At 46.6% G+C, this 23350-nt stretch overlaps 1 protein-coding gene across 5 annotated transcripts in view; it reads right to left on the minus strand.

Annotated features, from left to right (window-relative positions):
- The window catches only part of B3GLCT (beta 3-glucosyltransferase), a 65228-nt gene that overhangs the window by 31073 nt on the left and 10805 nt on the right, over positions 1-23350 (minus strand). For all 5 annotated transcript variants that reach the window (XM_078776985.1, XM_078776983.1, XM_078776981.1 and 2 more), the window contains exons 4-8: positions 20103-20212; positions 17889-17965; positions 3666-3777; positions 1907-2043; positions 1224-1287 (exon numbers count right to left, since the gene is read on the minus strand). In XM_078776985.1, the coding sequence (XP_078633111.1) occupies positions 1224-1287; positions 1907-2043; positions 3666-3777; positions 17889-17965; positions 20103-20212 (500 nt within the window). The remainder of the gene's footprint in view (positions 1-1223; positions 1288-1906; positions 2044-3665; positions 3778-17888; positions 17966-20102; positions 20213-23350) is intronic.

Consider the following 23350-nt stretch of genomic DNA (forward strand, 5'->3'; position numbering starts at 1 on the left):
ATCAGCACACACCAGGTGCTTCATGTATTCAGATTTTGTAAACAATACTCTTGTGCCGCTATCATAACTAAATAAAGAAACACCACAATTACTGAAATCTATGATACATGGTTATTGCCTCCAAGAAACATGATGCCGATTCCCAATTTTAATGCAGGGAGATCCATGCATGTGATGCATGCAATGGCAATTATTGTGGAAGAATACCTGTACAATGCATCAAATTCCAGAGATGAAGAGGGTGAATCGAAGAAAAAAAAGTAATTTGAGGAAATTACAGAAAAGAGGGAAGACAGGAAAGAGGGAGGATTAGTTAGTTAAAAAGGAAGGGAAAGAATTAAGGTTAAACTAGAACAATGCGACTGTGTCACCAATATGCCTCTTCATAGTCCCACAGCGGGTATATGCCATCACTCTGCATATGTATGGGTAGGGGATCACGTTTGTGAAGTTTCATGTTGATCGGATGAGGTTCGTTTTTCTATCCAAGATGGCTGCCAAAGCATGTGACCTATGACGTCATCATTTTCAAACTATATGCAACAGTGCTGTTAGATGATATTTGTAAAATTTCGCATCGATAGGGTGAGCGGTTTCAGAGATATAATTATTTAATATTTTCCTTCAATATAATATGGCTGCCAAACCATGTGACCTATGATGTCATAAATTTAATATTTCAATACAAATGGGTCATAGATCATGTGCATGCAATTTCTGATTTTTAGGATAAGGAATTTGATTAAAACATTTTTGGGTGGTATACCACTTCACCTATGATGACATCATTATCATGCTTTTGTTCACCATTGGGCGTACTTGACAATGTGCCAAGTTTCAAATTTTTCCATTCAGTGGTTTCCAAGAAATAATTTTTTAATTATTTGCTTTTAATCTAAGATGGCTGCCATACCACGTGACCTATGACGTCACAATTATCATAAAAACATTCTGCATGGGTGTCACTCCTACTCTCAAAGGCTTGTCTCAATCAGACATATGGCTGCTGAGAAAAACGAGGTTTAGCCCGTACGGATGGACAACCAGAAAAGTCGCCGGAGGCATAAAAACGAATGGAAAGATCAGAAAGGAAAGGAAAGAGAATGTATGGGAAGGGAGCAGAGGCAAAACTTTTACCAACGTGGGAATGGTTCGTAACAAATTCCATCGTGGTACTTCATGTTTGCATACTCAATAGTAGTGTAACCTGCTTCGCCGCATACCTCATGCTTTAAGTCAATTGTGAAGTCTAAATCATGGGAGGTCAAGTCCCACTTCTTGGCAAGTCTACGGGATAAAACAAACGTGATACAAATGATGCAAATAAAACGGGAAAAATTAAATCCGTTTCCGTGACGGTAAAAGTTTCCAAAACATTTCAACCTATTTACTGTTTTAACTGCCACGACCTTTCCAGGGAAACTAATCAGTGCATTAACTACACCATGGGTGAAAGATCACTCTCTGTCTTACTGCCATCCTAACTCTTAGGCTTAGGCCTTTGGTCGTGCCACTGTCGACACTACTAAAAAGTCTTCTGCACATCATTTGTCTCTATGTATCAGAACCATCACCGAATGTACAACTAACTTTGCAATCCAAGGATCCACAATCAGGAAGCCTGGCACATTCACACTTTGCTGTAACTTAGCTCACATCGCATCCTTAACCTCAAATCCATTGCTACTCTGCAGTGCATATTGCTAGGACTTGTCTTATCTTTATCTTATCCTGGATATGAACATTATCCTGGCATGAACAACTTATCCTGGCATGAATAACGGTGATATATTCAATCGTAAAGATTAATGTCCTCGGCCACGGTGCTGCTGCCAGGCCAAAGAGTTCTAACTCCAGAGAATATGAACAAATTTATCAGTTTCTCAATCAGGGGAAAGGAACCGACCTGCCAACAAGGCCATGGCTGAGCGCCCAGCCAGCTTCAAAGTCGGGGTACAAGAAGGAAGTAGAACCTTCATGAAAGGCAAAGTGATGGATGATAGTGGCTTCTTCATCGTACAACGGGTGCCCAAGAAACCATTCCTGTCAAAAGGAAAAAAGAAGACAGAGGATTCTTGAATATCCGTTAGTCAAACAAAACTAAAGCCAACTTTACTGAAATGTTACTCAGAGTCAAAACTCCAAAAAGAATAGCTCAATTATTTTATCTTCCTCTCTGATAATTTATTTATTTATTTGAAAAACAAGATTTGAACACAGTTTTTATTGAATAACACCTGCAAACACAATTAACTTTTCCCAAACCAACAACTTCATGCATGTGGCATCGAGCAGCTGTTTACATAAAAGTAAAAAAAATTGTTTAATCCCCCGTTGCAATCACTTTTATTGTTATTTACTCACAATTCCTGGAGTATTACAGGATAAATCGGAAAGGAGTTTACTGGATGAATGTATTCGTCCTTGCCAAGACAAAAATATTTACCTCTCTCTGTTAACCTTCGAATGTCAAACTTCACACTCAACCTGGAATTATTTGTCCATCCTCAAAATCGCAGCTCAACACCATCTCATGTTCTCTTCCATTCTACTCTAGCTTCCACATTTCCAAGCTGGCCTCCAAAGCCAGTCGCCGACTGGGCATCCACAGTCGTGCGAAGTCCTTCCTTGGCACACCTCAGCTCCTCACCACATACAAGGCTTTCATCCGCAGCTCAATGGAGTACTGCTCTCCCCTCTGGGCTGGTACTTGTGCCTCACACCTAGCTCGTCTTCACGCTGTTGAAACCAAAGCGTTCAGAATCATTGGAATCTCCCGCGATGACGCTATCTCCGAGGGCCTTTCACTTAATCACCGCAGACAGGTTGGTGGTCTTTCCGTCTTCTACAGACTCCTCTCCGGCCTTGCTCCCCCAGCTCTCTCTGGGCTCTGTCCCCCAAATATTCCTGCAGGTCGCACAAGATCTGCCTGCAACCCTCTTATGGTTAAACTGCCAAAATCAAGACTCTCTGCTCACCTTCACTCCTTCATTCCTCTTTTCTCCCGCCTCTGGAACAAACTCCCTCACTCTCTTCAATCCCACTCCTCCCTCCAGGTCTTTAAAACGGCTGTTCACCACCATCTCTTATCTTCCCCAATCCAAAACCTTGATCTTTTCTACCCCTGCTAATTTCACCCCAAATCCACTTTTTTTAGGTGACTTTTGACTTCTTTCCTGGAAGTCCTTGGTGTCCTTGCGTTTTATACCTATCCTGCCTCCCCCCAGGCCCTCTCCCTCCAAAAACATCTCCCGATGTCCCTGCTCTCAAATGCTGTGTTTGTGTGCTTCCTCCCCTTCTCTCCCCATCTTGTCGACCGCTCCCCTTTTTATATACTTTGTTTGCTTGTTTGTTTGATTTGTTTGTTTGATAAATGTTAGCTCTTTCACGAGCCTCGACTCTGTACACAAAAAAAAGAAAAGAAAAAAAAAGCTCTTCCATAACCTTCAATCACGTGTACAAAATCAGATATCCCTTGTGTACAAGTCCAATGCCTACCTGGTCCCCTTTAGCTCCCCTTATTGACCCGGAAGTCCTCTTTGTCCCTAAACCCCAGACCATTTTGCTCCTACACAAGCCTCAACTCCATATGGAGAAATATAATTTAAAAATGAGTAATTTGAAGGTGTATTTAGGAAGTTGCTCCTCTGATTTTAAAGACTCACTTGTTGATGGTCATATTGAGAAAGTAAATGAACCAGATGCTTCAAGTCCACCAAAGTCTCTTCGGTGCAAAAAAACAGCCAAGCAGGCTTTCCATGACGAGTAGATGCCAGTCTGCATGACAACATAATTCACTTATCTTCAAAAGGTCAAACTGGACAAAACTTACATTGGGGCACAGGATCCGGACATAACTCCTTCCCCATCACCCCCATCAGAGGATCTCTGACAAACTCAAATTAGACATTAATAATGAAGTGAATGGTTGTTTTAAAGTTCAAAAATTCCAATAAAAAGTTCAAATAAGTATATATTCCATATTCCTGAGAAGGTTGGGAAGACGGCCGAGAGGTACGCACACTCCCCTCGAAGCTGTGTAACCTGGGTTCCATCCCTGACCCAGCTATAAACTGTCATCCCCATGTTTCACAGGCAAGGCGATCCTTCAATGTGCGCCGTCCCTCGGATGGACGTTAAATTGGGTGTAGTCTGCCGGCATCTGTTGGGGGGCATTAAAGATCCCACGGTAGTCCTTTACAAAGAGTAAGCGAGTTATCACCGGCACCCTGAACAATTTACAAATCCCTGCCCCTGACTTCTTGTGCTGGAGTGGCGTTCTGTCCAGGATTGTTACCATAGCCAAGAAAATGTTTCGGCAGAACCGGCACTCTGTATGGAGCATGGAACATAACAATAATAATAATAATAATACATTTATTTTATATAGCGCTTTTAAAGAAGCCAAAAGACGCTTTGACAGAGTACAAAAAACAAGTGCAAAAAGACAAAAATCAATAGGTAAATACTCAAAGCAACACAAACTTATCACAAACACAACACAACACAACACAACAACACAAACACAACACAAACTCAACAAATGATAGTTGAAGATACTCAAACATAATCTGATATTCCTGAGAATTTAACAAACTTTCATACATTCGAGCTAAGACAATGCTATCATTCATTTCAAGGCATGATGAGCATTTTCAAGCTAAGAAATTGTTTGACATTCCAATCAGAGCACGTGACTCAAAATGCTGAGATCAAAGATTCACATCCCATACGCACTACTACGCTAACTCATTCATCGTCAACTAATGCCTTTGTACTTCATGTAAAAGTTTATTGTTCGGCATGTGATATACGTACAAGCTCGTGCAAAAAACTTCAATCATTTGTTCTGGAGAAACAAAACCTTGGAAAATCTACACTTAATCTTTATTAACTTGGCAAATGCCATGTGCGTTTTCACAGCAAGAATCACAAGAAACAATGTCACACAACTCGGTCGTGCCTTACAAAAGCATGACCTAGTTGCATAAAATACACCTGTAAGATAACCTAAACACACCAGTGGCTATTTGGACACAGCAACGGTGTTTTGTTTTTTTAACAAGGTCTATGTACTTGTCAACTATGTGAGTAATGATTAGAGCATCTGCTCCAAGTGTGGGAGGTTGGTGTTTCAAACCCCAGGTGAGTCATACAAAGACTTCATTTTAATAAACTAGTACACCCGCAGACTCCAGGAGGGGCAAGAAGGATCATTCCTCTTTGGGGTATATAGATTACAGTCGATCTATGGTCGGAGCTCAAGAACATTGGGTGTGTGTTCATTTACCAAGTTTCTTGTGGAGAGATCGCCGAGTGGTTTAAGCATTTGAGCAAGCACTCCATTCAAAACCATTAAGGAACGGCTGGCTTGGCAAGTGCTAGCTCGCTGCTTGGTAAAATAGCACAACCCGAGCTTCTCCCTTTCAGTTTCGTATGAAACAGCAAGAGCGAGTTTCAAAAGTTCGCTACGAAAAATGCCATGGTAGCGCCAGAAAGGGCCATGTTATTAACCCAACATTTGTGGGTTATATAGAGTACAGTAGATCTTCGCTCAGTTCTGTAAGTAAACCTTACTTCACGGATGTCGGGATTCCTCCAAATTTCTTCGTTTAGTGTTATAGCCGGCGAAGCCGGTGTTGTGAATGAACGCGTACGTATTATGTTGAAAAGCCAGATTTTGCTGGATCCCTTGAGAATTTCGAAGCTTTGACGCACCAAATCGCTCAATGGAGGCCGCCATCTTGCGGATGTGGAAGTATGCATAACAAATTGAAAAAAGTTCAATAGGAGTTTGTTTCACCCGTCTTTGTTTGATTCACAATCTTATGCACCTCCAATTTGTAATTAAAATACTTTAAGACCAACCTCGTTCCCCGGGCCCACACGGGCCCTGGTTATCTTCAACGAAAATTGTCACCAATTACCGGAACCAATGAGATTCGAGCATTTGAAAAAATATTTCAAAAAAGCTTTTTACCACATTTCGGACGCTGAAAACGGCGTCAAATATTCTAAAATTGACGAAGAATTATTTTTTAGAAATCTCGCGGCCGTAGGGGACAGTTTTTCACGGTCGGAAATATCCGAAGTTTAGACGGAATTCACCGAATTAATCAAGAAGGAAATTTTATAAATTTTTATCTCATCCAGAATGCAAATGGTGTAATTTTGAACGAGGTACGGTACCTACTACACCTACCTATTACCAACTACCTAACCTACTGATGCCATAGTGATGGGTAAAATAGTGGCAAGCGGCTTTGGCTTCGCCGGCTCATTGCGGCTTTGCAGTCGGGTACTAGTAAAGAGCATTAGTGACTGTTTAAAAAGCTAAGCATACGTGTTTGTGGTGTATAATATTTTTACTTCCTGTAGAAGCCATTGCTCCCACGGAAATGCCATTATAACTATAATCTATTTATACACGTTATCACTGCAGGAATAACGCCTTGGGGAAGTGGGACATTATTAGTATAATATTGTTTTGTAATAACATTAACAATATCTTAATATTAATATTAATTGTAATATCATTAGTCCTGGTGTTGGGCAAGCGGCTAGGGTGAGGGCGTAGGATCCTAGGATCCTGGGTTCGAATCCCGGTCAATCGCTGAATTAACGCCAGGGGGTTGACTCAGCCTGTCATCCTTCCGAGGTCGGCAAATTGAGTACCAGTTCACTGGTAATTCCCTGTTTGTCGTAAAAAAAAAAAAAAGGCGACAAAAAGGGTTGGCGTCAGGATGGGCATCCGGCCGTAAAACATTGCTTCAAAAAGGCGACCAAAAAACAACAACAACCACGGTCCCCGAAAAAGGCCAACCCCCGCTTGCGGGGAAAAATGGCCTCTAAAGGTGGTTATTTAATAACATTAACAATATGCGATTATCATTAATTCTGTTAATGAAAGCGTCTTTAGAAAAACGCCATGATAAATCTTTTTCTTTGGAAATACGCCACAATAGAGCTAAAAAAAAAAAAAAAATTTAATACTGAATCGAGGATCGTGAAAGAGCTAACATTTATTTCACAAACAAATCAAACAGACAAACAAAATATATAAAAAGAGGGAGCGGAAGACAAGATGGGGAGAGAAGGCGAAGCACACAAACACAACATTTGAGAGCAGGGAGATGTGTGGGAGGGAGAGGGCTTGGGGGGGAGGAGGCGTGGGAAGGGGGAGGGGGGGTGGGAGAAGTATAAAACACAAGGACACCAAGGACTTCCAGGACAGAAGTTGATATTTCAAAAAGGTGGATTTGGGGTGAAATTAGTGGGGGTAGAAAAGATCAAGGTTTTGGATGGGGGAAGATAAGAGATGGTGGTGAACAGCTGTTTTAAAGACCTGGAGGGTGGAGTGGGATTGAAGAGAGTGAGGGAGTTTGTTCCACAGGCGGGAGAAAAGAGGGGTGAAGGTGAGCAGAGAGTCTTGATTTTGGCAGTTTAAGCATAAGAGAGTTGCAGGCAGATCTTGTGCGACCTGTAGGAATATTTGGGGGACAGAGCCCAGAGAGAGCTGGGGGAGCAAGGCCAGAGTGGAGTCGGTAGAAGACGGAAAGACCACCAACCTGCCTGCGGTGAGTGAGTGAAAGGCCCTTGGAGTTAGCTTCATCGCGGGAGATTCCAATGATTCTGAACGCTTTGGTTTCAACAGCGTGAAGACGAGCTAGGTGTGAGGCAGGAGCACCAGCCCAGAGGGGAGAGCAGTATTTCATTGAGCTGCGGATGAAAGCCTTGTATGTGGTGAGGAGCTCAGGTGTGCCAAGGAAGGACTTCGCACGTCGGAGGATGCCCAGTCGGCGACTGGCTTTGGTGGCCAGATTTGAAATGTGGTTTTCCCAGGAAAGATCATGGCAGATAGTGAGACCCAAAAGCTTGAGTGGCAGAACTTCTTGGAGAGGATTATTCAGAAAGTGGATGGGAGGGTTGTCCAGTCGGTATTTTCGGAGAGACATCGTAAGAGTGTGAGATTTGCCAGGATTGAAAGACATGTTCCACTTGTTTGCCCAGTCTGTGATTTTGTCCAGGTCTGCAGAGAGTGAGGAGGCTGCAGACTGCCGATCTGAGGGATGAGGAATAGAGCGACAGAGAGTAGAGTCATCAGCGAAGAGATAGAGAGGATTTTCAAGAGAGTCAGAGAGATCATTGATGAAGACCAGAAAAAACACAGGGCCCAGAACACTGCCTTGGGGAACTCCAGCCTGAACAGGAAGAGGAGATGAGAGGAACCCATTCAGGGCCACACGTTGACTACGACTAGAGAGGAAGTCCGCCAGCCATGCGTGGAGATTTCCATGGATACGAAAGGAGGAGAGTTTGGTGAGCAGAGCGGGGTGCCAGACCATATCGAAGGCACGTGATATGTCAAGGGAGACAGCTCTAATTTCCTGTTTGGCATTGAGGACCTCCATCCATTGTTGAGAAAGCAGAAGCAGCATGTCCAGAGTAGAGTGACCTGGTCTGAAACCAAATTGATGATCAGAGATCAAGCCATTGGAGAAGAGGAAAGATTTCATATCCGAAGCAATTTCATATCCGAATGGATTCCATGACTTTGCTGATAATTGGGAGAAGGCCGATTGGTCTGGAGTTGCAAGGATCTGTTTTTGCACCTTTTTTGTGCAAAGCGGTGATGTTGGCTGATTTCCAAGCAGAGGGCAAATGACCTTGAGCAAAAGAGAGGGTGAAGAGAACAGAGAGAGGGAGTGAAAGAGCGGAAGAACAGGATTTTAGGACCCGTGGGCTGATGCCGTCAGGTCCAGTTGCAGAATCAGAGTCGAGGGTTGACAGAAACTTTTCCACCTTGGCAGGAGGAAAGGACACAGAGTCCAGGAGCAGCTGGGTACGACTGGGTACGGTGGGTACAGAGAGGGATGGGTTTGGGACACAAGATTTAGAGGAAAACACAGAGTTGAGGCATTCAGCTTTTTCACGTGCGGAGTCAGCCGTGTAGCCGTTTGAGGTGAGGGAGGGGATGGAGGGGGAACAAACACCAGAAACAGATTTGACCAGACACCACCAGGATTTGTTAGAGGGAGACAGATAAGAGAGTTCGGTCTTGAGAACGGAGAGATATTGTTTCCTGGCTCTCCTAAGGGTGGACACACACTTGTTTCGGGCTCTGTGAAAGGAAATGAGATTTCTTTCCGTTGGATTTGCTTTCCAGGAAAGGAAAGCAAGTTGTTTCTGGGCAACAGCCTCACCACAAAATTCCGTGTACCATGGACGGGAGGAGGGGTATGACAACTGAAGACGAGATGGGATAAATCTGTGCATGAGAGAGAGCAATTTGCTTTGGAAAAATTCCCAGGATGAGTTGATGTCAGAGGCGGTAGAGATGGGAGACCAGTCCACATGATTGATGGCTGCTTGAACACCATGCCAGTTAGCCAGAGTGAAATGCCAGACTCGTCGACGCTGAGGAGGCTCTCTGAGAATGGTCAGAGAGATGTCCACTTTAACAAGCACATGATCAGATGAGCCGATTGGAGCAGAAGAAGAGCAGCAGACATTTTCAGGGAAATTAGTCATAACCAAGTCCAGAAGAGAAGATGCTCCGTTGACTGAGATCCGGGTCGGGAAATTGACAGATTGTGTCAGTCCCAGTGAGTCGCAGAAGTCCTTTGCTGAGGAGCCATGGCTGGTGAGAGAGGTACCCACACCCAGCCAACTGGCATGGTGACAATTGAAATCACCACATATGAGGAAGAGAGAGTTGGGATGGGTAGATAGAAGTTGGTCCATGTTATCAGACAGTGAGATGTAGATGGAGTCATCACTGTTTGGTGGACGGTACAACACACATATGAACAAAAGGTGGGAGCGAAGGAGAAGCCGTAGCCAAAGGTATTCCTGGGGGTGAGGTGGAGAGAGGGCAGTGCAGGGCGATTGAGGAAGAGAGTTTTTTTTATAAAGATAGCAACCCCACCTCCAGGACGAGGCTCAGGTCTATCATACCTGAGGAGGGAGTAACCTGGGAGAGATACCAAGGAATCAGAGACATCATGAAGGAGGAAAGTTTCTGTTAAGCAGATCACGTCTGGTTTGTGAGAAGCAACCTGTATGGAGAGATCAGTCAAGTTTGAGCGAAGGCCCCGATGTTTGAGGTCCATACCGTTAATGAAGAGGCAGGGGGACCATCGGATACAGAACAGGGGGGGGGGGGGAGGGGTAAGATAAGATGTGGAAGAGGAGGAAGTGGTAGGGAGAGCTGTTGAAGGTGTGTCAGAGATTTCAGAATAGCTTGGAGAAAGGGAAGAATGGGGTGGACAAAAGGTTTGATGGTGATTGGGTGAGGCACAGTGAGGTGTTATTTGAGGAGGGGGAGGAGCAAGGCAGAAGGTTGGGGGAGATGAAGGTGAAACTTGGAAGGGGGAAGAAGCGGGGAGGACGCTTTGAGGAGGAGGGGTGAGAGGGAAGTCTAGGAGGGGAGGAGCGAGGGAGAGTCTCGGAGGGGAAGGGTGTGGGGCGAGTTTCGGAGGGAATGGGCAAGGGGGGAGATTTGAAAGGGATGGGTGATGGGGAAGACCTGGAGGGGAGGGGCAAGGGGGAAGATTTGAAAGAGATGGGTGATGGGGAAGATTTGGAGGGGAGGGGCAGGGGGTAGATTTGGAGGGGAGGGGTGATGGGGAAGTTTTGGAGGGGAGGGATGATGGGGAAGTTTTGGAGGGAAGGAGTGATGGGGAAGATTTGGAGGGGAGGGGCAAGGGGGAAGATTTGAAAGGGATGGGTGATGGGGAAGATTTGGAGGGGAGGGGCAAGGGGGAATATTTGAAAGAGATGGGTGATGGGGAAGATTTGGAGGGGAGGGGCAAGGGGGTAGATTTGGAGGGGAGGGGTGATGGGGAAGTTTTGGAGGGGAGGGGTGATGGGAAGTTTTGGAGGGGAGGGGTGAGATTGGATTTTAGAAAGTGTACGATTAATGGGAAACGAACATTTATTGCAAAATGAGTTTCTTGTGACCTTCGAGTCAAAAATACGTTTGAGGACGCTGAAGGAGGGGTGGAGTGCAGGAGAGTTTCGGGAATGTAGAAAAGAGGAACTGTAAGAGATGGAATTTTTTTTTGGAATGAATAGATTTGGTGAGCAAGTCGAAAGCATCCTTTTATAGAAGAAGAAAAAGGTGTTATAATATACTAGCAGAAGTACCCGGCATTGCCGGGCGGGGGAGGGGAGGGGGAGGGGGAAGGGGAAGGGGAGGGGAGGGGAACGGGGGGAGAGCGAGCCCCTTGGTAAAGCGAGCGATTTTTTTTTCCATAGCGTCATAGTGTTCATAGCGTCATTGCGTTCATAGCGTTTCATAGCGTCATAGCGATTATTTTTTTCATAGCGTCATAGCGTTCATAGCGTCATAGCATTCATATCGTTCATAGCGTCATAGCGTTCATAGCGTCATAGCGTCATAGCGATTTTTTTTTTCATAGCGTCATAGCGTCATATCGTTCATAGCGTCATAGTGTTTCATAGCGTCATAGCGTCATATCGTTCATAGCATCATAGCGTTTCATAGCGTCATAGCGATTTTTTTTTTCATAGCGTCATAGCGTCATAGCGTTCATAGCATCATAGCGTTCATAGCGTTTCGTAGCGTCATAGCGATTTTTTTTTTCATAGCGTCATAGCGTCATAGTGTTCATAGCGTTCATATCGTTCATAGCGTCATAGCGTCATCACGTGATCGCTCTGAGCGAATCAGCGCCCACCTGCTCTGATTCCGTTGATTCCGTGCGCTGAAATGCGCTGAGGTAAATATGAATAAAAAAATAAGGATCGTCAAATATTTTGAGTTCGGCCATGTTCGTCCCAGGCTCAATGGCCATGTCTATGCCAAATATCAAGCAGGTAAGCCTCTCCGTTTAGGAGTCTATCGGTAACATTACACACACACACACACACACACACACACACACACACACACACACACACAAACTGTGTTTTATATATATAGATGACAGAATACAGTTCTTCAGGGGAAAGTTTAAACATTTTTTAAATTGAGCAGTGAAAATTATCTGGGGAAATGGAAAATGGAAATGGGGGTTGTCGTGAAAATCAAGCTCAGACACGACTTGACCTCTGGGTAGGTTTAATATCATTTAGATCTGTAGTACATCCTGTAAGAATACATGCATGCAACAGGCATTAAAATCAGAGTATTTCATGAGCAGCAATGGTTGATTCAATATAACAATGGTCCTACAGAGAGGACAGTCAGCGCAGCATTTAGGGGCGTACATACCATTCAAACTACAGGACTATGTCACAGTGAGTTCCGCTGGAGTGTCCGCGCGCCCCGGTTGTCCCGGTTCTTATAGACGCCCCTTCCGTAGCGAGCACACCCTGGGTTCACCTTGGTATAATTTCACTACATTCTCCCCGCCGTTAGAACTATACTGCCGCTCGGCAGGTTGCAAGCAAGCATCAGCAATAAACGAATGGGTCACGTCAATCCACGTCAGTCGGTCCACCCGTAGCGGTCGGGGCGGCGAACCTCCCTGCCAGTTCGTGTTCGGAATCTACCGGGCACGGCGTCCCCAAGCCCGGAGTCCCCCGCGTCAGAATAGCCGCCGGAGGTGGGAGTCGGAGGGGGCGCCCCTGCGCCTTCGGGCATGGGAGTGGTGGACGACGGGAGTAACAGGGGTAGTTCCATAGGGGAAGCTTCGATAGAGTCCATAGACTCGTAGACGGGTTCGTCGATATCCCTGTCGTCGTCCCCACATGGGGCGAGATGGCGTACGGAGACAGTAGACTCGCGGCCATCCGCCGTTAACACGCGAGCATGCTCGGGATTAGCCTGGAGGACCTGCACCTTGTCAACAAGGGGGTCGTACTTGCTAGCGCGAACCGCTCGTTTGAGATAGGCGGGCCCCGGTTCAGCGAGCCAGCTGGGTAAAGATTGGATACTGCCGGAGCTTCTAGGGTGGTGGAACAGTCGTTCGTGAGGAGTCTGGTTGGTGGCAGTACATAGGAGAGCCCGGATCGAGTTTAGAGCGGCAGGTAGTGACCACGCCCATTTATCGAAGCCTCGGCCGAGGGTCCGAAGGCTTAGCATGACGGCCCGCCATATAATCCCATTAAAGCGTTCGATCTGTCCATTCGCTTGGGGCCGGTACGGGGTGGTGTAGCTCGAAGCGACATTATGCTGGAGCAAGTAGCCCCTCACCTCCTGGGACAGGAACACCGCACCCCGATCGGTATGCACGTAGGCCGGATACCCGAACATAGAAAACAAATTCTGCAGGCACCGAATAACCGTGGCAGCCGACATATCCCCGCACGTGTAAGCAAAGGGGAATCGGGAATACTCATCGACGATAGTGAGCAGATAGCGAGAGTTGCTCGACATTGGCAGCGGCCCTTTGAAGTCCATCGCCAAGCGCTCCCACGGTCTAGTAGCCCTAACGAGTGTCCCCATAGGGGGGTTATAAAAACGCGGTTTGAGTTCCGCACAGATCGCGCAATCACGGCAGATGCGGCGGATGTCCTCAATCGAGTACGGCAGATTGCCCGCGCGCACAAAATGCGCGAAGCACGTTACTCCGGGATGACACATAGTGCCATGCAAAGTGCGCAGCCCCTCCAAAGTTACAACCCCCGCGCAAGTGGCCGGCCTCGATAAGGCGTCAGCGACCAGATTATCCTTCCCCGGGCGGTATTTGATGGTGTAGCAGAGGTCGGCGAGTTCGATACGCCAACGGGTGATTTTCTCATTCTTAATGCGCTGAGCATGTAAGGTGTCGTACATAAACGCAACACTCTGTTGGTCCGTGACGATTTGGAAACTCCGCCCAAGCAGATACGGCCGCCATCGCCGAATTGATTCGACGATCGCGTACACTTCCTTTTCGACAGACGAATGCCTCCGCTCGGCGGAGGTGAGAGTCCGCGAGAAGAAAGCCACAGGGCGGCCTCCTTGGGAGAGAGTCGCCGCTATCGCATGATCCGAGGCATCACTCTCCAAAACGAAAGAGGCACTCTCGTCAATCGTCACGACAGCGGAGCCAGCGATGTCGACTTTAAGGCCCTCGAAGGCCGCCAGGGCGGCCGGGCCCAAGGGGAAAGTGTCGCAGGCCACTAGGGGGCGGAGCTTCACGGAGAAATTTTGCACCCACTTTGAGTAGTGGGCGAACAGCCCTGGAGCGCGTTTCAGCGAAGCCCGGTCGCTAGGCGGAGCCATATCGAGCAAAGGGCGCAGACGCTCCTTATCCGGAGAGACGGAGCCATGGGTCATGGTGTACCCCAAAAGGTCTACCGTGCGTAGAGAGTATCGACACTTAGCCGCATTCATGGTTAGGCGATATTTCCGCGCGACCTCGAGGAAGCGTTTCAGATTAGCGTCGTGATGCTCCTGGTCATACCCACAAACCGTAAGATTGTCCAGATAGACAAAGACATCGGTCAAATCCTCCTTCGCAACGAGGTCATCCATAGCCCTCTGAAAACAAGCGACGCCGTTCGTTACCCCAAAGGGAAGTCTCGTGAACTGGTACAACCGCTGACCCGATTCAAAGGCTGTAAAGACGCGATCAGCCCTAGAGATGGGGACTTGATGATACGCACTACGCAGATCGGGAGTGCTATAAACGGAATACAGGGCCACCTGGCGTACCAGGGCGTCCATCCCCGGTAAGGGGTAGGCATCCAGCTGTGTAAAACGATTAATCGTCTGTGAATAGTCGATTACCATACGCCGGCGGTGGGCCTCACTCCGCACCACTAAGACTTGGGCCCGCCACGGTGACCTACTGTGTTCTATGATACCGTCCTTTAAGAGCAGGGCCGTTTCTTCCGCAATGAATTGCGCGTCCGCGCGAGAGTAGCGCCGCGATTTGACGGCTACAGGGGTACAATCAGTGGTCAGGTTGGGGAACAGTGAGAGTGGCTCCATGTCCATTTGAGCGAGGGCGCACACAGCGAGCGTGTCCGGCCCTCCGAAGTCTATTTCCAAACGTCCATGCCGCTTAAGGAAATCAAGTCCTAACAGAACGTCAGCGCATAAAGCCGGTAATACCATGAGATACACGTCCAGGAACGTGCGTCCCTTTATCACAAGTTTCAATCGACACGCCCCTTTTGTGCTCAACCGAAGTCCCTGAGAGGCCATGAAGATCCGGCGGGTTGTCCCGAGAACCGGCCACCCATGTTGATGCACGAGTCGCTGATCGATAAAACTATCCGTGGACCCCGTGTCAATCAAAGCTTGCGCAAAAACGCCCGCGACCGTGAGCGGAATGATGGCCTGCGCAAGGCCGGCAGACCCGGCAGGTATAGTACCGGCCGGGCGAGAAGATCGCGCCTCGCGGGTGGATCCCACGCCGGCTGCAATCCTTCGGGCATCGTCGGCAGGTGGGGCCTCAGCAGGAGCATTGAAGTCAGTTGGCTCATCAGCAGTTTCATTTGCCAGAGTGGGTGTGTGTTGGTCGTAAGAGCAGCCGCCAGATGGCGCTCGAGCCACGTGAGAAAGATCTCTGCCGTCTGCAGATTCATATGCCAAAGTGGGTGCATGTAATTCGTAAGAGCCGCCGCCAGATGGCGCTCGCGTCACGTGAGAAAGATCTCTGCCGTCTGCAGATTCATATGCCAAAGTGGGTGCATGTAATTCGTAAAAGCCGCCGGCAGATGGGGCTCGAGCCACGTGAGAAAGATCTCTGCCGTCTGCAGATTCATATGCCAAAGTGGGTGCATGTAATTCGAAAAAGCCGCCGTCAGATGGGGCTCAAGTCACGTGCTGCGTTTGCCGCACTTCGAGAGGAGTTTCCAAAGCAGGAGCATGTCGCTTGTTTGAAGTAGGCGTTCGAACGCCAGTCAAGGTCGGTCGCGCTGTGGCCGGTCGCGTTCACGCCATTTGTTTCGGCGGCCCGGTGTATCTCACCAAGGTCGGGCGTGCAGCCAGAGGCCCGCGAGAAGGAGAGCGGCTCTTCAAAGCCGAGTGAGGCGCCCCGTCCGGCGCTCGATCCGTTGGCTCCGCGATGAGCCCATTCAAGGTCGCGCGGAGACGCGTGCCCTGAGCGGCCTTCCTGCAGACCTTTGCAAAATGGCCCTTGGTGGAGCACAGGTGGCATGTCGCCTCCCGGGCCGGGCATTCAGAGCGAGGGTGCTGCCGATTCCCACAAAAATAACATTTTGCATACCGGTCAGGCCGTGGCCGGGCAGCGGCGGCAGCAGTGAGGCCGGAAGCGGAGTCCGCTTCAGGAGCTCCCACAGACTCGGCCGTAGTGGTCGGGTCCCCCTCCGTATCCTCGGCGGTAGCCCTCTCCGGTCGCGCGAGTTGCTAGGTCCCCGCCATGACTCGTGGGTGATCATATGTGGTCGATTGTTCTCGGGCATCTGTGTATACGCGTGCCAGCCGTAGTGCTTCTGTAAATGTCAGATCCGCGACCTCCAAGAGTCGGAGCCGCAAGACTCCAGAATTAATTCCGGAGATGAATGAATCTCGGAGCAAGTCGTCCTGCACTTGCTCGTGGGTCCGGACGTCCTGCACGCAGTCTGCCAACAGGTAGCGCAACTCCTGCGCGAAGTGATCGATCGATTCAGATGGTTGCTGTCGCCGCTGAGAGAGTTGATGCCGGCCGTGCACAGCGCTCCGTGTCTTTACGTAGAGGCGCTTCAGCTCGGCTAGAGCCATAGCGTACGTCCCAAATCGAGAAATGTTCCGGAAGACGGTGTGATAGACCTTCGACTGTAACACGGACAGCTTTATCGCAGCGGTGGGCTCTGTTTCGTGAGCAGCAAAGGAATTCTCCAGCGTGTTGAGCCAGTGAGCGAACTCCGATGCTGATCCCTCAGCTTGAGGGTCGGCTCCGAGAATCGGTACCACGATCATCTTGTGGTCAGCCATTCCGGCGATCTAAATGATATTAAATGTCGTGAAAATCAAGCTCAGACACGACTTGACCTCTGGGTAGGTTTAATATCATTTAGATCTGTAGTACATCCTGTAAGAATACATGCATGCAACAGGCATTAAAATCAGAGTATTTCATGAGCAGCAATGGTTGATTCAATATAACAATGGTCCTACAGAGAGGACAGTCAGCGCAGCATTTAGGGGCGTACATACCATTCAAACTACAGGACTATGTCACAGTGAGTTCCGCTGGAGTGTCCGTCCGCGCTCAGAGTATTTCATGAGCAGCAATGGTTGATTCAATATAACAATGGTCCTACAGAGAGGACAGTCAGCGCAGCATTTAGGGGCGTACATACCATTCAAACTACAGGACTATGTCACAGTGAGTTCCGCTGGAGTGTCCGCGCGCCCCTGTTGTCCCGGGTCTTATAGACGCCCCTTCCGTAGCGAGCACACCCTGGGTTCACCTTGGTATAATTTCACTACAGGGGTGAAACACGTGATCGAAGAACGAACGAACAAATAAGAACAACGAATAAACGAATAAGAACAACGAATAAGAACAGAGAAGGAAATTTTTTTTTTATCATTTTTTTTTTTTTTTGAGTTGAGATGACGGCAATGGCGGGCAAACTCGCTCGGGGGGAGAAAACCCCCTTGGGTGGGTGGCAAATGAATGCGCTACAACCTTCATTATGTAAACCTTCGTCATCCTGTCAAGTTTGGTTGAGATTGGATAAGTAACAACGGAATGTATTGGCGTCAAAAATTCATCAGACAGACAGACACAAATGGCATATTTTAGTATGATGCTACTTGCTGTTTCATTGCTTGGCACTCAGCATTTAAAAGAACAGAGCATGAAAAACAATGCTGGGAAGGCAATGGAAAATCACCCAGTATAACCCGTTGCCAAGAAACTGCTTCGGCAGCACCAACGCTCTCAGAAGAGTAGAGTATGGTACATCGAAGTAAAATCAAATGTACCCATCTAACAAGTTAGTGTATACACAAAGCAATGTCCAAGTAAATGCAACACCTGGGAAGGATGGGCAGAATAGTCCATGCTCCCGCAGGCTCCTCGATCTTATGCAGAAAGAGAATCTCAGGAGAAGCCTGATGAAAACAAATGTCCATATTGATGGGCAGACATATCAGAAATGTACACAGAGCCAGGTGTAAACTGATGAAATACGGAATTTGTAAGGAAACATAATTATTCATACGTTTGCTGCATTACCGGGGCCATTAACATACGTATACATATGTGGTTGGTAAAGGTAGTTTGGGTGAAAGTAAATGGCGTTTTGGGGGGACATGAAGGGCTTTCACTGGAAGAAAAGAAGTTTCCTTCTCCATTCCCCTACAGCCGAATCCAGTAACGAAGGTTAGCACAACTTCATGTAAGCAAATCCTTCTTTGGAAAGGTGGTGAAGTTGCAGAAACAGTCCACCCCTACGTGTAGACTGGCAGCACATGTAGAACAGACCAGACCAGATGGGGCAGGATTAACTCCATTTTTTACTGACAATCAAGTAGTGGCAGCAATTCTCATGAACTGGCTCGCTTTCCAAAAGCTTAGAAGATACATCCTTATTGTTAGTGACTTTCGGTACATTTGAACTGACAACCTCTGGGATGCCAGTCCAGCGTCTTCACCATGAAGGATATCACTGCAACCAATGCATCAATAAATTAGAAGGGCACTCGGTAGAGTGCAAACCTCCGCCAGGCTGAACAATTTACGTTTTATCCACTGAAAGGCCGGATCTGGATCCAGACCTTAACCAAAATCTAATCAGCTTCTTCTAGTCATCAAACCAACTCATCCACCAAGGTTTGTCATAATCCACCCACAACTTATTGAAATATAGTGCTATCTATTGTTTTTGGTCCCTCATTCTCACATCCGGATCCGGATCTTCACCAAAATCGAGGAAGTTCGTCTTTGTCAAACACCGAACCTGCCCACCAAGTTTTGTCCGAATCTGTAATAACTTTTTGAGATGTGCCGTTCACAGACAGACAGACACAGGTGAAAACATAACCTCCGTCAACCTCGGGAAAATGTCCACCTTGGGTGGCAGAGGTACACAGGTGAACGTCGATGAATGAGGTAAAACAACACAGCACATGCACAACACTACATGCACTGGAAGCGGTGACGTTGCGGAAGATGACTCCTCATTTATCACAGAAACACAGTCCTGGCAAAATCCTCCTGAAGACCACGATATGGTTCAAACTGGATTATCCCACCCCTTTGGGGTAAACCTTTCAGATGCTGGAGGCTCGTGCCCATATCCTTACCTCCGCCACCGAAGGTGGATGGAGGTTATGTTTTCACCCCTGTCTGTCCGTTTGTGAACAAGATATCTCAAAACGTTGTGGACGGATTCGGACGAAATTTGGCAGAGAGGTAGCGAATGTGACAAGGACGAAATGATTAGATTTTGGTGAAGATCCGGATCCGGATCTGGCTAATAAAATGTTTTAGGTGATTCTTCACCATTGGGAGATGGGACCAAAAATGATACACAGCAGGATATCTCAAAAAGTTGTGGACGAATTTGGACGAAACTTGGTGGAGGGGTTGTGTGTGTGTGACAAGGGCGAATAGATTCGATTTTTATGAAGATCTGAATATGGATTCGGATACGATAATTATTTAATTTTGAAGCGATTCTTCACCATTGAGAGATCGGGCGAAAAGCGACAAATAACATGATATTTTAAAAGGTTGTGGACGAGTTCTGACTAAACTTGGTGGACGAGTTGGTTAGGTGACAAGTACAAGCCGATTCGATTTTGGTTCAGGTCTGAATCCAGATCCGGCCTATCAGTGGGATAGAAAACATAAACTATTCAGCCTGGCGGAGTTATGCGCTCTACCGAGTGCCGTTCTAGTTTAATTCTGAATTACTTGCACTTTTGTTCATGTGAGCCACTTGGAACAACAGCACCGCCTATGGTAGATTTTACCCCTCCTCCACCCATCCGGTAAATTTATTTGTCACGTGACAGGCACACCAGGAGAGACTCCGGAAGAAGCAATTATAAAGTAATAGGAAGATGAAATGGAGGAATTAGACAAACAAAACAGACGTTTCACTCGGTGATGGAGATTCGGTTTCTTCTTCGAGTTGTGTAATTTATTTTGCCATGAGACTATTACATCCGAATCCACTACCCAATCAAAGTGCTTAACCCCATCATCATTAGAATGAATAATGAAGCAAAACAAGCCACCAACCTGTCCTAGTTCTAATGATTGTCCTAGTATGTTGTCCCGCAGCTTCTCAGCTTCTTCAACATGATGTCTATTTCTTTGACTTTGAACAACGAACAAGATCTGGTGTGCAGCTGTGATAAGTGGGAACCAAAAGACAAAAGCCTTGTCATAAATAGACATTTCCCAAATGTACTCCACATAAAAGTGTGAAACGAAGACTTACAGGTCATTCCAAGCAAAGTATTTATCATGTGAAGGCAAAAGAAACCAACAATGTTGTGCATTGTCCTCTTCTCCCTTTGTGGGTCAAGTGCAAGTTGCACTATTATTAACACTTGTGGTGACATGCAATAGATTGTTACTAAAACGACTTTGGGGTTAAATATTAATTAGTTATATAATAATGAATGTTAGTGTAAGTGTTTGCAACCCCAATGAGCAATGACCACGATCGGGTGTATGGGACATCATTATCTCCCTATCTCCCCTTCCTCATGTCTGTCTCTCTCCGTAATGAATGCCCACCGTCATATCAAGGCCCATTGTCCTTTCTAACCACCCCCACATGTTCTGCCAGTGAATATGATGTGTCCACAGAATATGGCGAGTCCAGATGTATGAATACAACACGTTCCGATGAGACGAGGCCAACACCTGTGTGACTTCGTCTCACAAGATGATGTTGGCGGGACCCTTGTGAGGCGGAGTAAAGCCTCACCGGACGAGGTTAGGGGACTTTGGCTAGATAAAGCAGCAGAGCTACGCAAAATGGAGTGAAGCGCTAAACACCGGGAGCGAAGCAATGAGGACTAGGACTTGCTGTAATCGCCAGGTGTCATCTGCTCAAGGAAAGGACCAGGGAGAGTTCAAAAGTTGGGATGAGTAAGGACAGCCAGTGCACAGCCCTCACACGGACACCATATCGAGTCAGCACCCATGACATCCCGCATGAACACAGGAGAGCCTGAGGCCTAGACGAGGCACCATTTGCGTCTAGTTAAGTTAAGTTAAGCTACGGCGGGTTTCCATTCCTGTATCATATTTAGTCATTGATATATTACTGTGCCCCCATCCTCATTATTTATTAAACCGATTACTTTTAAAGTGTATTTCTGTGCATTTTGAGCTATGTAACCGCCCTTCAGTGGAACCAAATTCCCCTTGAAACTGTAAGCGCACAGTGAAACCTCCGCAGGGCTAAATTAACAAGCATTCTGAGTATTGCGCTGCAATACGTCCCCTACCAAAGTTCAAAGTGCCATAACTTTGTCAAAAATGATCGAATATGCAAATTTATGCACGGTTGATGCTGGTTTTCAAACTTGATCTGAGGTATGCTGAGACACATGTGTGTAACGCCTCGCCTCGTTGATAAGCCCGCATGGTCGCTCCGTGGAGCGGCCAGCACGTATTGCACTGTGTGAATTATATACAGTCATGTGAAAAAGTAAGTACACCCCATGTAAAGTTTTGACTTTTTCAACATATTTCAACATACAGCTATTTGATCTTCATTTCAACAATATTGATAGATAAAGGTGATATAATATAACAAATATCATGAAGCATTTACATTTTGTAGTCCATTGTATAATTTAAATAAACATAAATGCAAATTTCACATGTGGAAAAAGTAAGTACACCCCTACATTTATCACTACTTCAAATACCTAAATTTAGAATCAGGTGCACCAGCTCAGGTGCAAATGATTAGAACATCATCAGAAAGGATCTTGGAGGAACCTGTCTTATTTAAACCTCAGACATTTAGTTTGGTTTGCTCTTTGTTGTTGAAGTGTGTGGCGTCACCATGCCTAGATCAAAAGAGCTCTCTGAGGCCTTCAGAAAGAAGGTTATAGATGCCTACGAGTCTGGGAAGGGATTTTAAAAGATCTCCAAACAATTTGAAATCAATCATTCGACTGTCCGGAAGATCATCAACAAGTGGAGAAGATTCCAAACAGCTGCCAACTTGTCCAGGCCAGGCCGCCCCATCAAGTTCAGCCCGAGAGCAGACCGCAAGATGCTGAAAGAAGTCTCAAAGAACCCCAGAATGTCATCATGGGACGTACAGGTAGCTCTTGCCACTGTTGATGTCAAAGTGCACGAGTCTACCATTAGAAAGAGGCTGCACAAATTTGATCTACATGGGAGGTGTGCCAGGAGGAAACCTTTGCTGTCCAGAAAGAACATCAGGGCAAGACTAAAGTTTGCCAATGAACACCTAGGCAAAGACCAGCACTTCTGGAACAATGTGCTCTGGACAGATGAGTCAAAGGTAGAGCTATTTGGCCACAGTACCAGAAGACATGTTTGGCGAAAACCAAAGACAGCATTTGACCACAAGAACCTGATACCAACTGTAAAGCATGGTGGTGGAAATATTATGGTTTGGGGCAGCTTTGCTGCATCAGGGCCTGGGCAGCTCACCATCATAGAATTCACGATGAATTATTCATTGTACCAGAAGGTGCTTGAGGATAATGTGAGGCCATTTGTCAGAAAGTTAAAGCTCAACCGAAGATGGACCTTGCAACATGACAATGACCCTAAACATACCAGTAAATCCACCAAGGAATGGCTGAAAAGAAAGAAATGGAGGGTTCTGGAATGGCCAAGTCAAAGCCCGGATCTAAATCCCATCGAGATGTTGTGGGGGGATTTGAAACGAGCTGTGCATGCAAGAAACCCCTCAAACATCGCACAGCTGGAAGAATTCTGCATGGAGGAGTGGGCAAAAATTTCTCCCAGTCGATGTCAGAGACTGGTAGACAGTTAAAAGAAACGCCTACTTGAGGTTGTTTCTGCCAAAGGGGACAATACCACCTATTAGTGCCAAGGGTGTACTTACTTTTTCCACATGCGAAATTTGCATTTATGTTTATTTAAATTATACAATGGACTACAAAATGTAAATGTTTCATGATATTTGTTATATTATATCACCTTTATCTATCAATATTGTTGAAATAAAGATCAAATAGTTGTATGTTGAAATATGTTGCAAAAGACAAAACTTTACATGGGGTGTACTTACTTTTTCACGTGACTGTAATTACCAACTCACGGTCTGAGGTACTAGCGATTCAAGAGATATTCATTTTTTAAATACTTCCGTTTAATTAACGATATCTGCCAAACCACGTGCCCGATCGCAAATTCCAAAATGACATTTTAGTAGACTGACATGCTGAACAGATTTGTGAAGTTTCCCCTCGATTGGATCAAAAATGAGGGAGGAGCTCGGTTTTAAAGGTTCATGCTTAAAA

Source organism: Myxine glutinosa, chromosome 4 (assembly GCF_964187855.1).
Source record: "Myxine glutinosa chromosome 4, kmMyxGlut1.1, whole genome shotgun sequence".
In the NCBI taxonomy this organism is placed as follows: domain Eukaryota; kingdom Metazoa; phylum Chordata; class Myxini; order Myxiniformes; family Myxinidae; genus Myxine; species Myxine glutinosa.